The sequence below is a fragment of the Tenrec ecaudatus genome, chromosome 7 (genome assembly GCF_050624435.1).
Source record: "Tenrec ecaudatus isolate mTenEca1 chromosome 7, mTenEca1.hap1, whole genome shotgun sequence".
In the NCBI taxonomy this organism is placed as follows: domain Eukaryota; kingdom Metazoa; phylum Chordata; class Mammalia; order Afrosoricida; family Tenrecidae; genus Tenrec; species Tenrec ecaudatus.
The window spans coordinates 32,898,595-32,914,377 of NC_134536.1; the positions used below are offsets into that span (position 1 = coordinate 32,898,595).

At 47.3% G+C, this 15,783-nt stretch overlaps 1 protein-coding gene across 2 annotated transcripts in view; it reads right to left on the bottom strand.

The window, feature by feature from the left end:
• The window catches only part of PDE7B (phosphodiesterase 7B), a 349,734-nt gene that overhangs the window by 11,446 nt on the left and 322,505 nt on the right, over nucleotides 1–15,783 (bottom strand). For both annotated transcript variants that reach the window (XM_075554498.1, XM_075554497.1), the window contains 3 exons: nucleotides 9,947–10,038; nucleotides 5,290–5,434; nucleotides 3,141–3,237 (listed from right to left, as the gene is read on the bottom strand). In XM_075554498.1, coding sequence (XP_075410613.1) covers nucleotides 3,141–3,237; nucleotides 5,290–5,434; nucleotides 9,947–10,038 — 334 coding nt within the window. The remainder of the gene's footprint in view (nucleotides 1–3,140; nucleotides 3,238–5,289; nucleotides 5,435–9,946; nucleotides 10,039–15,783) is intronic.

Genomic DNA, 15,783 nt, shown 5'->3' on the forward strand with positions numbered 1-15,783 from the left:
TGAAACCAGTCGATACGAAAATGAATTCTCCCACCATCAGTGCCGTTCCTCCTCTTCCTACTTCTGTGAAGGGTGATGTTGATGGAGTGGGATTTGATTTCTCTCTCCTTATTGGGGTACCAAAGCCTGTTTATTCCTCTTTTGGGGATACTCTGCCTGGCCCTAGTCTTTTTTTTTTTCCTTCTTAATTTAAACCAACTTGTTCTTAGTTCTTGTTACTTAGTGAATTTTGTGCACATTAGTAGCACAAGGAAGCTTCAAGAAGTTCATGGGAAAATTCAATGATCTATCTTTTAACTGCATTTTTCCCATGCACGTTTTTTTACCCCCTGGTATAAGTTGTCCTTTATCCACTTTCTATGGTGATATGTATACTCACTGCGATGTTTCTTGATTTCTAACCTTCTACGGAACGGAGCTGGACTAATGGGCAGGGAGATGACCCTGCCTCAGTGCCTTTGTTGCATACCTCGATCCCCCTCTGTATCAGCCAGTATTATTTCCAATAGCACTTTCTGCAACAGTGGAAATGTTCTCTGGTAGCCCTTGGAGTAGGACTTCCCCAAACCAGGAACGAAGATTTCACTGGAACCTAAACTGAAATAGCACTTGTGCCTTGTGGCTACCGTGCCGGAAAGTGCAGAACACACTAGATAGCCATCAAAGCCCAGCGTGGATCCTGACTTTCTCAGCCACTCACTCTTCTCCTGTGACTTATACCAACAGTGTGACACTGACTTACACGCTTCCCGTGATGTCTGCTTTGTCCTGCTGTTTCTCATGTGTGGGTATTGGCCTTCTGACGAGATCACATAGTCATTCACTCACTCCGTGGATGTTTGCAAAGCACTGGCGATGTTGTGGACACTTTGCCGATCAATGTACAGAAGGATAAGAAGAAAATGGCACAGTCTCTCCCCGCAGGGAGCTTGGCTGACAATTATTTTGCGGGGACAAACGAGGGATAAATAAACTTCTTTGGATCCCTTATAACACCCCCAAGGAGCTTGTGTGCACAGCAGAAACGTCACCATTTTGCTGGAGGTTAACCACGCCCAGAAGTAGTGTGCCACAGAAACTTGACCGCGGAAGGGCAAATACGAAGTTAATCAGGACAGGAATTCTACTTCCCCAAGGAGCTGGGGAGGGCATGGTGTTGGGAATTCTAATCTGTGTTCTGAGAATATTACAGTTTTTCTCCTTTGTGGCATTTTCTAGGCCTCCCCTTCCCCTCCTGCCTTGACCTTGATTCCAGGAGTTTCCCTTTGTTTAACATCATCAATCACATTGAAGTCACTTGACGGGAACTGTTTGCAGTCTGTGGACTCCTGCCTGGAAGGAGGAGGCCGGAATGAGCTGGCTTGGAGCCCAAATCCTAAATTGAAAGCCAGATGAAATGAATCAAAATGACACACGTTATCCTTATAGAATTCTTAAAAAACAAATTCAGTGTCGAGGGCAGGGAGTGGAAAGACCAGAGAGTCTCCACGTGCTAACCAGGCAGACTTGGGTGAGAGCACAAGATGGTTAAATGATAAAGGACGGATGTGTCCTACTTATTGATTGCCCTGTCTCTGCCAGGAGACGTGGACGTGGCCGAGGACAAGGTGCATGGAACCTGATATTCAGCGACCAGGTTACAAATGTTCTAGGCCTTTTTCTCTTGCGGTGCTATCTCCACACACACATCTGATCAGGACAACGTGCAGACGTTGCACAGAACCTTTACAGGATCACCTCTTTTGGCTAATCCCATTTCTGAGGGATTTCCTACCTCGGGACCAACTTTTGCTTCAGCAGCTCAATAAGCCCAGATGTCCAAGTGACCTCGTCCCTGCCTCAAATTGCTTATAATCCAACTAATGTGTGAGGCCAGTGAATGGAGGCGTTAAGCTCACTCCGTCCAAACAGAAGCACATGACTGAGTCAGAGGGCGCAGGGATTGCAAAAGATGTACCATCGCTCTCTGAGTGAGGTCAATGTTTGCATATTAGGCAGTAGAGGAAGTCCTTATCACATTTAATCTGAAACCCCGGGTTCCAGTCTCATCAGGTTTCTTTTTGTTTTGCCCTCCCCGGCCGAGCTTGAATGTCCTGGGTCACTAGAACGGATCCTTTGACCTGTGACCCCTCACACTCAGTTCAAGTGAAAATACTTGAGTTACAGGAGTACTTCCACTTGGAGGCCAGAAGAGCCTCTGCTCCCCACAGACCTCAATCAGTTCTTCTTTGTCTCTGTCTTTGGGGCCAACACCATGCTACTGATGCATCCTTCAAAGGAGGCTTCTCCCCAAAGGTGCACGGTTGCTGTTCATCCTCTCCACCGAGCTGGTATGTGGAACGCTCAGTGCCTAATTTGGTCTCAGCCTCTCAGACCTGATCCTGTCACGAGCATCAGGGCCTTCAGGAGCCAGAGGCTGGGGTGCCCGCCACCCTCAGGTCCTCCCGGCTCCTTGACTTCATTCTTTCTGAATGAGTTCATCTTTGAGCACCCAGGCCCTCCTTGGGGGCCACTGTTTTGCGTAGTGGACTCCTCCTCCTTTGCTAGTGACACTGTTTGAAAGGTTGTCCTTGCATTCAGGGTCAGCTGTGTTCTGCTTCCTTAGTAGCTTTACTTAAGAAAATGACGGTGAAGAAAGGAGTCTTACATTTTCCTGGGGGAAGATTAAAAAAAAAAAAAAGGACCCCAAATGGCATTTAGCCTTTGGGCTGCACTCAGCTCATTAAATGAAGGTCAGAGTAAAAGCCAACCTGTCCCTCACATTCTCATATCTGTAAAGGACAGCGATTTAACCTCTCTCTCTCTCTCTCTCTCTCTCTCTCTCTCTCTCTCTCTCTGTATTCTCCATTCCCTTTTTGGTCATCTTTACTGCAACCCATTACTGCTTATTTCTGTAGTAAGTGGACACACACACACACACACACACACACACACACATATATATATATATATTTTTTTTTTTTCCTGTCATAGGGCAGGATAGTTGGCAGGAGCATCAAAGAGGAAGGTTAGGGATAGTAGGATATGAGGAGCCGATGACAGGGCAAATGCCAGCACAGATGTGCTGTTTCTTGTCTAGCAGAGAGAGCCTGCCTGAAAGGCGAAGGAGGCATTGAGCACAGCGGCCGGTCCTCACAAACCTTGTCTGTAGAATTCTTCACACACCCGTTCACTCCACTGCTTGCTCATCTCCCAGATCCTGCAAGGATTGCAGATGTCAGCACACTTCAGGGCAATCTGAGAAACGACAGCGCAGGAAGACACGGTCAGAGGCTGCTCCCACTGCAGCAAATGCACCTCAAACCCCAGGGGCTGAAAGACCAGCGGGCCTGTGGGTACTCTCTGTCTCTCGGCACCAGTGCTAATCAATTGCTGCCGAGCTCCCCCTGAGTTTTGGTCGCCCTGATTGTGCCAGAGGGTGTAACTGTGCTCCTTTTGGCTGACTTTTGGAAGATCACCAGGCCTTTCTTCCTAGGCACTTCTGAGAGGGCTAAGACCTCCCAGGTGTTGGCCAGCAGCTGAGCATGTCGACACTTTGTACCACCCAGGGACTGCCTGTCCCACGGGGTGAGCCCATCTTTACTGAGGGTCTCCCTGACATGCCGCTGCAGGAAATGGCACTTACTCAGCAGGACACAAAACTCCGATTCACAAGTGAGGAGGGGAGGCAGGCCACAGGCCAGAAGCACAAAGTTTCCTGGATGAGATTTGAGGTGGGCAGGCCAAGGAAAGCCAGGCCCTGGCTCCTCTTGCTGCCCTTCTCCACGCAGGCTGGGCGGTCACAGGCATTTGAGCCAGGCTCAGGTGAGATCACCGGACCGCACACTCTTCTTGCTGACCGACTCCCTACATCCCTTAAATGATTCTGTGTGCCTTGCCATGCCTGTGTCTCTGGAAGCAAGCAGACTGCCATCCTGGGGGTGAAAGCACTTCAAATGGAGGTGTGTTTTGTTGGCAGAGCTAAAGCGGTGTCTTGCTAACTTGTCTCCCAACCCCGCTCTGGACTTGGAATATCAGATGTGGTCGGTGATTGTCCCCCGTGACCACCCGAGGGACCTGGAGGAGCTCTTGGTGGTGTGTGCTGCCCACCCATGAGACCTGCTTGCTTAGACCCTGTTTCTTGGGAGTTCAGAACCTCGGGCAGGGATGGGGTCTGACGGAGCCTTGACAACATTAAGTTAGAAACTTGGTTGTTTAGTTTCTGGTTATTGGGTGGGTAGGGGGTGAGAGTGCGGTGGGGGGGAGGACCGGTTTGTGTCAATAGTGGTAAGGGGCGAAGGTTCCCTTCCAGGTTCTGTCTGTTGGGGATTCCCTTGAGTTAGCAAGCTGTCTTTTAAAAACTAAAAGCATCCAGGCAAATTCTTGTAGCCATTCAAAGGCCTTGGCTTGAGTCAGTAAAATCAGACGCTCTGCCCATGTTTGTAATGCTCAGGGACTAGAGGCTTAGTTGGGAAGAAATAAGCTGGGGGTGGGCGGGTTAGAGGGGAGGGCTTATCCTGGGAAAGACAGAGCACTTTAGCCACTGTGTGTAGCCTTAGGGGCGGGGCTGCGGGGAGAGAATTCCATGTGGAACTTCATGCCCTGGTGAAAGCTGGTCTACCTAGGTCAGCCCAGGGCCCACCGTGCAGCCGTTGACACCAAGACAAGTTCAAGTCAACGGAAAAAAGGAAGGCCAAGAAGGTCCTGGTTTGGATACCAGGTCAGACATCCACTTTAGGCCTCATGTCTCCTTTTTGTCTCATATCAGAGAGGACATCTTGCGAAAAAAAAAAAAAAAAGGGTTGCCCTTGATGCCCTTAAGTACATCAGCTTAAAATAATTGATTTATTGGCCTCCAAATGCTCATACTAGGTAGACATGTTAGCCCTGGATGAAAATGAGTGTAGACAGGAGAGCTAGGTTTGATGAAAGAGGTTCGAGGTCAAGGAAGGGTATTTGTTTTTATTTTTTGGGGGTTATTGTAGTATAGAGACAGCGTTTCAAATTGCACAGGTGTGGCTGGTCGGTTCTGTACCACGCCCTGGAGCCTGGGCACACTCACTGTCTGCCACCGCCCAGCAGGTTATTCGGAGCACTGCGAAGCAGTCCCCAAAGAAGGAAGCATGTCACTGACATGAAACTCAGACTTTGCTTGCTTGCAAACCACTTAAAATTGTCATGTGTCACAAACCATTTCAGAGGGTAGGCGATTGCTCTGATGTAGCCCAGGGGAGAAAGTTCTCAGATGTGCTGACACGATCCATCACGTCCTTAAGGGTTTTCACCCAGCATTCTGAAACCTATTTTTACCTGAAGCATGAAGTGCCTATCAGGCGCATCCTCCAGTCTTAAGTCTTTGTTGTGGAGGTGAGCTTTCAATCTGGTCAAAAACTCGTTCTGCCTGTTGATGTCTGTTGCTAAGATCAAGGAGCCCAGCTGCTGTTCAATATCCTGTCTGCAGCCACAAGGATGAAAGACAAAAACACACAAAAGCAAACTCATTTGAGAGGCAGATCGATCTTCTCAGCATTGTGGGGCTTGCCGTCTCATTGCTGCCTTTGATTCGAAGAACCATGTAAGGTCCACCCCCTAAGAGTCAAAGGCTGCATCTCATCCACCACCAATTATACCTTTGGTCAGAGGCATGCCAAGAGCTGCTCAGTGAAACCCAAACACCATTGCCACTGAATCGACTCCGACTCCTGTCAGCCTTATGTTTGTTATCTCACCCCCACCTCCCCCGAAAACCAAACCTCCTGTGGCGAGTTGACTCTGCCTCCGAGCCCCCACCCCACAGGGTAGAAGCTCTTCCTGGGGCTTTGGAGGTGGTCAGTCTTGATGGAAGCAGAATGTCATATCTTTTTCCCACGGAGGAGCTGCTAGGCTCGAACCTTGGCCTTTCTGTTAGTAGTGCAAATGCTTAATCCACTGCGCTACCAGGGCTCCTCTGAGGGTCCCCCAGCATTGCTATTTTCCGACCACAGTCCATCTGTTTTCATGATCTCAAGTATTAAGTTTTGCAATGCGTTGTTATGTTAAAAAGCAGAAAACCAGGCTTGCAAGGCAGGATCGCTCTGGTCTCAGAAAAGAGAAATACATGTCTAGAGGGACTACAGGCGGTTTCCACTTCCTTTTAAAAATATTTCTTATCATTGTATGGATTTAAAAAATCATGCTCTGTTTCTAAGAACTCTTTAAGATTCATCAGTTATTACATGTGCATCAGAAAATATGATGTCTTAGGTGAGATTTTATATGAATCAAACTGAGGTAAATGGTATTGACAATGAAAGAGTTAATATAACTAATATTCAGAGACTTCTTACAAACAAATAATAAATTACCATGAATAGGAAAATATAAAAATAAAAAGCTTGTGTACAAAAGCAGCAGCAATGGCCAGTGAATATATGAAAAATATGTATATTACTTGTATTTAAAAAATTAAACAAAAACCAACCATCCTGCCATCGAGTCAAGTGTGACTCACAGGACCCCTGCAGAACTGGGGTTTCTGAGGCCACCCCTCTTCACAGAAGCGGACAGGCGCATCTTTTCCCCTGGAGCAGCTTGCTGGGGGGTATGCATGGGTGACTTTTGTGTGAGCAGCCTACTGCTTAACCCAGGGTGCCACCAAGGAGCCTTTGCTATCAGAAGATGCATATTAAAATTTCCCATCTCTCTCCCTTTCTCTCTCACCACACATACACATGCTGTTGTTCCGGGCCACTGAGTTGGTTTGAACTCACAGTGACTATATATATGCGTCTATGTCCAATTGGCACATATTTAAAAAATGATAACCCCACCCCCACCCAAATTTGGTGTTGTTACTTTGGTAGATTTTCTTGTAACTCACCAAATGGTATACAGAACTCTTTGGAAAAGCAATATGAAAAATACAACATGAACCTTAACAAATCTCTGACTAACCATTTCTATTTATAAAAGTGTGGAAAAACTAGAGGATTAGAGTTGGGGTAAAAATTCTATGTTTAAGAATATTTGTTAGCAAAAAATCATATCATTGTGGATGAGGGGGAGTGTAGAGTGGGGACCCAAAGCCCATCTGTAGGCAACTGGACATCTTATTACGGAAGGGTCTCAAGGAGGAGATGAGCCAGTCAGGGTGCAGTGTAGCAATGATGAAACATACAACTTTCCTCTAGTTCCTAAATACTTCCTCCCACTATCATGATCCCAGTTCTACCTTACAAATCTGGTTGGGCCAGAGGATGTACACTGGTACAGGTAGGAACTGGAAACACAGGGAATCCAGGACAGATGATCCCTTCAAGACCAGTGGTGAGAGTGGCGATATTGGGAGGGTGCAGGGAGGGTGGGTTGGAAAGGGGGAACTGATTACAAGGATCTACATATAACCTCCTCCCTGGGGGATGGACAACAGAAAAGTGGGTGAAGGGAGATGTCGGACAGTGTAAGATATGACAAAATATTAATTTACAAATTATCAAAGGTTCATGAGGGAGGGGGAATGAGGAGGGAGGGGGAAAATGAGCTGATGCCAGGGGCTTACATGGAGAGCAAATGTTTTGAGAATGATGAGGGTAACGAATGTACAAATGTGCTTTATACAATTGATGTATGTATGGATTGTGATGAGTTGTGTGAGCCCCCAATAAAATGAATAACCCTTCCCCACAAAATACATATACTGTCTAAACACACACCAAAAATAAAAAGAATATTTGTTAGGTATTGTTTATAATGACAAAAACTTGGAAATGATATACATTCTAAACACTCTTCCATTGCATTTTGGTCAGTATATTTTGGTTTACAACTGTGATGTAGACATTAAATTCACTTTCGTGACAGTTTAAGGATATGGGGATAAGGCTGACATAGCACGTGAAATGGTCAGAACATAAAATATACAAGGTAAGTTGCATATTGTGTTAAACTGTGGTTGCATTAAAAAGAAAACAAACAAACAAACAAAAAGGAACTCTACCAGGCAGATGTATATGGGGGTGGAGTGGTTACACACTGGGCTGCAAGTACAAGGTCACCAGTTAGAAACCAGCAGCCGCGCTGCAGGAGAAAGAGGAGGCTTTCTCCTCCTGTGAAGACTTGCAGTGCAAGAAAGCCCCCAGGCACGTTCCGCTTTGCCTTACAGGGTCACGCTGAGTCACAGTCCACTTGATGGCAGTGAGGTGTTTTGTTTTTGTTTTCAGTTTTTAATTTCAGTTTTATTTCACCAATAATTCGCCCTGAGCCACATGAAACTCTAAAAAAAACGAATCGAAGCGTCAACAGTAGTCACTTCGTGTGGCACCACCAGTGTTGGAACGCCCCTGTTTGTCCAGTATGCCTGTCCTCCTTTTCAAGTCAGGGACACCGTTGCACAGCGTGTCCGGGAGGGTCGACGTGCCGAGCCACACGATTTTGATGGCGGTAGCGCTCGTTTTGTTGTCCTTCCACATAAAGGACAAGAGGTGGCGGAGCTGAAATGGACTTGATGGCACTGGGCTTGGTTGTGGGTTTTACACGTGCTGAGACTCCTAGCAAAAGTCACCAGTCCCAGTGTGCTCCACAGAGACACGGACATCGTTTTATTACTTAGTGGGGCGATTTCAGGGAGAGAATAAGTGAGCAACAAGTCAGGCGTGTGGGTGCTCCGCACTCTGGCCCCCCCCACCATCGCTGGTTCCTCCTCACTGCTCCCCCGCTTGCCTTTCTTCAGCTGGCTCGCTCGGCTCTTGGACTTACTTGATTCCTTGCTCTATTTTTAGCTCTTTTCTCATTTAATGATTTCAATCTTTGCAGTTTATTGTTCTAGTAAAAGGCACATGTTTTTATTCCAGGCGTGAGGACTGGTTTTATTTCGTTCCGGGGGTTAAAAAATGATCAGAACTGAAGTTCCTCCTGCACATTCCTCATCCCTCTGGGTGCTAGGAACCAGTGAGATCCTATCAGGCGGCCAGGAATAGCCTGTAATCCCAGACATGCTTTTGGTTCTAGGGGGAGACACCTTGGCCCTTGACCTTCATGTGTCCTCTGTGAACAGGGTGCAGCCAGCTGTTGATTTCCTCTCACCCAGCTCCCTTGGGTTCTACACATTTAAATTAAACTGAGGGCAGTGGGGGGCTGTGCCACAGTACAGCAGCTAACTTAGGGTCACATGGAAAATGAGGTAGTGGCCTTGGGTTTACTAGGACTTGGCTCGAATATTGGAGCTAACAAGCAGCAATTCGGGAAACTGGTGTTTCCTCTTCCATTTAAAAGGAGACACCAGTCATACTGACATCATTTACATAGGCCAGTGAATGTTGAAAACATTGTTGGAGCCAGCTCAATTACTTAACCAAAGACATCATTTGGAGACTATGGTCATTTCCATGTTTTGAGACGACAATTACCCAGCTCACCGTGGGACTAGGCTTACTTCATGTGTGCCATCTTGACAAATATTTCCTCTGTGGGTCCACGTGGACTGGTACTTTTGCCAAGTGATATAGAAGACAAGGTTTCGGCACAGCAGAGGATTGATGGTAGATGTGAATGCTGAGACCCATTTACTACTACTGCTGCCCCTGAGCTCTGCTGGCGTCCTGGGCTAGGCACTGAGCTGCTAAGCACAAGGTCAGTGGTTCTAACAAACCAACCGCTGTTCAGCAGACAGATGAGGTGATCTAGCCTCGTAATTATTTAAAGTCTCAGAAACACAAAGGGGGCAGGTCGACTCTGTCCTAGTCTCGCTATGCGTCAGAATTCACTCGTAGCAGTTTCCCCCCGCCCCTTGCTTGACTCTAGTCAAGACTCTTTCCAAGTGCACGGAGCCGTTCTGATGTCTGGGTTGACATTCAGACATAAAATGCGCCTCAGACAGAAGGTTCAACCAGCTCTCCCTGCTTTCACCTCTGGGGGTCGCAAGTGTGCCCCGGAGAAAACAGCTTATCCGCAATGTGCGGTCATGGGCGTGCCTCACCTCCACAGCACTTACGTCATTTCCTTTGGCAAGTGAGCAAGGAGCCTTGACTCTCGAAGCATGCCAATTGTAGATCGCCAGTGGTGATTCTCCAGCACAGACATATTCTAGGAAGAAAGAAAGCAACATGCGACATGAGGAGGAAGCCAGATACAGGTCTTTCGAGCTCAACCCAGCTCCACGGAGGCCGGTGATGGCCAGTTGGTGCTGGACAGCACAGAGTACAACAGAACAGACACACACAGTACGATCACTACATGGCCTATTCTCCAGGCTCTCATGATAGCGGGGCAGCAGGGGGGAATGAGTTTCTTCTGGCAACATTAAATGCACAAAGAAGAGACGGACGCAGGTGAAACAGGGAGTTAAGAATGTGTGTGTGTGTGTGTGTGTGTTTGGGGGTGGGGGTGGTGGGTGAAAGGTGGCAGTGGTTCTCTTCTTGGCTCCCATTTGGGCGAACAGGGTTAGATTCTGGGCAGTGCCTCTCATGGTCAGCCATCACCTGTGAGTAGAGGCTGGCGTGGCTACTACAACACTGAGCAGGCGCCAGTGGAATTTTCAGAGGAGGCCTAAGAAGAAAGGCCTGCTTTTCACCTCCCTCTGAAACGTCGCCAGTGAAAGCCCCCGGCAGCACACTCGCCTGATCTCTCAGGGCTCACGGAGCGGGGCAGGACAGGGCAGCTTTTCACTGTGTCGTGCAGATGAGGGGTCTGTGGGGTGTAAGACAACTCACAGCAACCTCATAACTCATTAGCGAGTTACAATAAAACACATGTTTATTAATAAGCTTATTAAGATTGTATTAAGTTATAATAAAACATCCTAAAAAGTGACCTTAAAACTCATCGATGAGTTAACCCATTGATGGCAGCTCAAGCTATAGCGACATTCCTGACAGTATTCCAGAGGTTTCTCACACACAGACGGAGCTCACGATCCCTGGTCTGATTCAGAAGTACTGATCCTTGTTTCTCACTGCTGCTTTTAAAAAGCCCCCAGATTCTTGCTTCTGTGTCACCGGGGCGGTTGTGACATACTCAGCCTCCTGCGTCCCAGTCCATACAGTCTTGATGCAGCTGTTCTGTGGTGATTCATTCGCACACACACTGGACCTGGAAAGTCATTGCTGTGGAACCCACACTCAAAGTCACCCCTCTGCCATTTGAACCACGGCCCTCGAAGTCAGTGTGCGAATGCTAGAGAGCTCCCGATTGCTAGGGAAGCAACTCTCAATCTTCTGGATCAGTATATCAACAGCAGTATATCACTACATCGACATTTTAGTTCAACGGGTCTAAGAGACCGAATCTGTAATCGCTTTTTCCTTTAACTGTCTTGCTGGAACCTGTGTTACGCTCAGACTCGCCCCTGGTCTTGCTGTTACTGTTGGTAGGCCTTGTTGAGTTGTTTCCAACTCATAGCGACCACACAACACAACACAACACAACACAGCACAACACTGCCGAGTCCTGTATTGGAGCCCATGGTTGTAGCCACTGTGTCCATCCATCTCATTGACGGCCTCCTTCTTTTTCACTGCTTCTCTACCAACCATGATTTCCCTTCTCCAGGACGGTCCTTCCTGACAACATGACCTAAGTACATGGGATGCAGTCTTGCAGCGCCATCCACCCACTCTTCTAAGGAGCATTCTAACGTTGCTTCCTCCAGGACAGATTTTTTCGTTGTTTTCCAGGCAACCTATGATATATTTGCTATTTTCTGCCTACACTGCGACCCAAAGGACTCCGTTCGTTAGTCTCCCTTCTCCACTGTCCGGCTTGCATGTGCACATGAGTGACTGACAATATCACGGCCTGGGTCAGGACTTTGGTGTTTACTATTTACATTAAATCATAGGAAATATCAGGCATTTAAATAATGAATTCATATTATTCTGTCCTAACTAGCAAACATTACAACCTTACCACTGACTTCACAAATATAACCCAAACCAAATCAAACAAAAACAAACCAACAAAAAAAGCCCCAACCCAAACTCACTGCCACTGAGTTGATTCTGACTCACAGTGACCCTGTAGGGTAGGGTGGAGCTGCTGCTGTGGGTTTCAGAGACTGTAACTCTTTGGGGGAGTAGAAATCCTCATCTTTCTCCCAAGGTGGGGTTGGTGGTTTCAAACAGCAGCCTGGCAGTTAGCAACCCCATGTGTAACCACTACGCCCAGAAATCTTTTTGCTGGATCTTCTTCCTTATGACTTCTCTCTCCATCTTGTTCCAAGAGGGGTCACAAGCTTACAAAAACTTATAAAGTACACTCAACTCACTGCCACGGAGGCGATTCTTATTGTGGGACCGTATAGGCCCCTCTGCCTGTACAGAGCAACACAAAAACACACAAGACAACATGTGTTAAAAACAGGGGGATGCAGCAAGGAAAGTAATATGAGGACAACAGTGGAGCCAGGACTGAGCTGAGCAATCATCCCGTCATGATGCCCCCACCACATCAGAGCCACGCACACCACACTCGGCTTTTTCATCCAACGAGAAAAGAGGGCTCCCATGAAGTGACTCAATTGGGGGGGGGGTCAATGAAACAAACATAAGCTCCAGAAAAGGGCAGCGAGTCTTGGTTCTAAAAGCAGACAATGCTTTCTTCTCCCGCCGGGTGTATAATGAGCGTCACAGGGCGCAATCTTGCGTGCTTTGAACTGTGATCCCTTTCTCCCCTGGACGAGGACCCATCCTTCTTCATCCATCAAGTGGCCCGTTTGAGTTAGTGATGAGATTTTATTGCGTGTATCAGCTGGCCTATTCGCTCCTTTGGGGCACAAGCCACACACAACGGAAGAAACTGCTTATTAGAAAGCATGTGCTCTGCTAACCTGTTTGGGTTGCACGGTTTATGGGAGCAGAGAATGACGAGGCAAGTGTGCTAGAACAGATGCTCAACCTGCGGCGACATTTAATCCCGTCCCGCAGGAGAGTTCGCTTGCAAGACACATGCAAATAGATATGGACATGAGTTTCCTCCTGCGGGTTCTGAAAGGGCTGGGAAACTGTAATGAGGCCTTGTGATCAACAATGCCACGTGCCGTTCTGTAGACCCCAAGTGTCTGAGCATTGTGGTATATGCCAGTCTGACTTCACATCTCCATTAATCATCTTCGCAAAGACAGAATGAAAGAGTACTAGGGAGCTTGGCTGGGGAACCATATTTGGAGGAGAACTCTAGGCGAATGGAAGGAAATGGTGTGGGCGTGGAGGCTGGCACGGAATAAAAGTCAATAGACCGCACAATTGCACGCCATCCCATGCCTTGCACACAGCAAATGCTGGCTCTATCTTTGCTAAATAGTTCACCAGGCAAATTATTTGAACCAATCCAACAACTCTACTAGGATTTACTGTTTCAGACACTATTTTACATGCTTGGAATATGTTACTACCTGCAATGGACAAGGAGCTGGGGTGGTAGAAATGGGCAGAGACTGACGGAAAGCCCCGTCCCCAATAGATGCTCTGTTTCTGCACATGGCACAGTGCTGCAGAAGACAGTGAGTTCATGGGACCCGAAGGCGAAGCGGAGCAGAGTACTCGGGGAGGCAGGTAGGGTAGCCTGGGGCAGAAGCAAGATCTGAACCAAACCAAGGCTTGAAGGTGGGAGGAGTTGGCCAGTTAGCTATGCCAATATCTGCATGCGTCCATTCCCTACAGGGGAGAGTGCAGCTGACACAGGAAACAGCTGGAGCCAAGGACCCACAGAGCACAAACAAGGTCAATGCTCACTGAGACAGGGTAGAGTTTGGGGAAATGAAGTTAGAGGGCAATGGGAGGCCACTGTAAGGATGGTAGAAAGTAGAAGTGCTCCTGTGGGTTTCCAAGACTTTACGTTTTTATCAGAGCCAACAGCCTCTTTCTCAATTGGAGAAGCCGGTGGATTTGAACTGCAACCTTGCAGTTATGTATCTTGGTGTCAGCCCAAAGCCTCCCCTATAGCACCACCAGGGCTCCTATTAGATTCACTGAGATGCATTTCATGCATGAAAGGGCGGCACAATGATTTTCTATTGAAAAATCAATATTCACAAATACACAACACAATGTCTTTTTTACCCCTTTGAAAGTTATTATCTTTCAGAATTATTTTTTTCCAAATCTGAAGAGTATGTGAGAAGCATAGTTTTTTTCCCCAAAGGTCTTTTCAGTAGTAAAGAAGCAAACACAAACGAAGACCACTTTGTCCTATTGGGTCTCTGTGAGTCACAATGGACTCATTAGCAGTGAGAACAAGCTGAGTCAGAATTGACTCAATGGCAGTGGGAGGGCTAAGGGAATCTAAATATTGATGGCACCTAATGTCTATCATCACTGATCGGGGGGGAGGGGCAACAATAACTCAAAAATAATTTTTTCTTTAACTCAGAAATTTAAAATTAACTTCTTAAAACTTGTATTCATAGATCCCATACTCCATATAATGCCCTATGTTTTTTATACACGAAAGTCTTTCATTGTCACTCTCATATTTCTCTCTGCCATTATGAAAATACGTACACAAAATATTTAAGTGAACAAATGTTTCCAACCCAGGGCTCTAAGTCTTGAACCGAGGTCCCAGCTTGATTAACAATGCGCTGGTTATTAGTAGCTAATTGGCCTTAAACATATCGGGACCGCACATTTGGCAACGCAATGCTGCTTTGAAGAAATTGGCAATGGAGCTCTTTATGAGATAGGGCGGAGGGAGTTAGTGGCACTCAAAGCTCAGGAGTTCCCCCCACCCCCCATGGCATTTTTACACAGAGGGCAATTTGGGATGCGGTTGGGGAGGCGGGGAGGCGGCAGGTAAGCCTTTCCTTTGTAAGGGGGGTGTGTGACTGGATGACTGTGAAAGAGGGACGGGGAAGTGGGAAGGGCTGGGCTGTGCAGCAAGCAGTTTGCTGGGGAGAAAGGGGCACTTGAGGAAAGAGGAGCTGTGGGCCTGCACCCGGAGTCTGTGAGCACTACTCAGACCTGCGTCCCCTTAGGAAGTCTGTTAACCCCTGGGTCCGCATGCCCAGTGTGAGGCTGCTGCCAGCCATGACGGTCATTGAGAGTGGGGAGCTTGTCTTATTCATCTTTGTGTGCCAGCACGTGGCACGGTGCCACCTAGGGGAGTCAATATTTGTTGAATGGGTACAGAGTAATTAATTTCCAAAGCCCGAAGGTTCAGCAACGGCAACCGTTTCAATAAGGAACAGTTAAAAGAAAAAGAGTTCTGTTTGAATTTTGGGTCAGGAGACGAGAGAAGCCAGACTTGGGATCTGCTGTTGTGAGTACTGGAGACTTAGGCAAATGCCAAAGAGACTTAAAAATGATGAACCGTAGTCGATTCTCTGCTACGAACCATTCATGGATCAATCACCAGAGTCAGGTTCAGAGCCCGACTTTAAAGAGCATCTACCAGAATTTATTGGTCAACTCCAAGATACATTCACGATGGTTTTATATATAAAGGGTTTTTCAGAGAGTGCTTCTCATTCTTTGTGTTATTATACAATTCAAAAACCCACTGCTACTGAGCTGATACCAACTTATAGCGATCCCGCAGGACTGAGCAGAACTGCCCCCATGGGGTTCTGAGACGGTAAACCTTTATGGGAGCTGATAGCCTTATCGTTCTCCTGCGAAGGAGGTGGTGATTTCGACCTGCTGACCTTGCTGTTAGCAGCTCAACATGTAACCCACCCCATCACCAGGGTCCTGTTACACTCTCAGGTCAGGCAGTAGGAATGTAATCCTCAATACCCGCAGCCATCAACTCCATTCCAACACACTGCAACCCTGTATGGGGTCTCCAAAACTTTGTGCATCTATCTGTACAGGACCAGACAGTCCCACCTTTCTC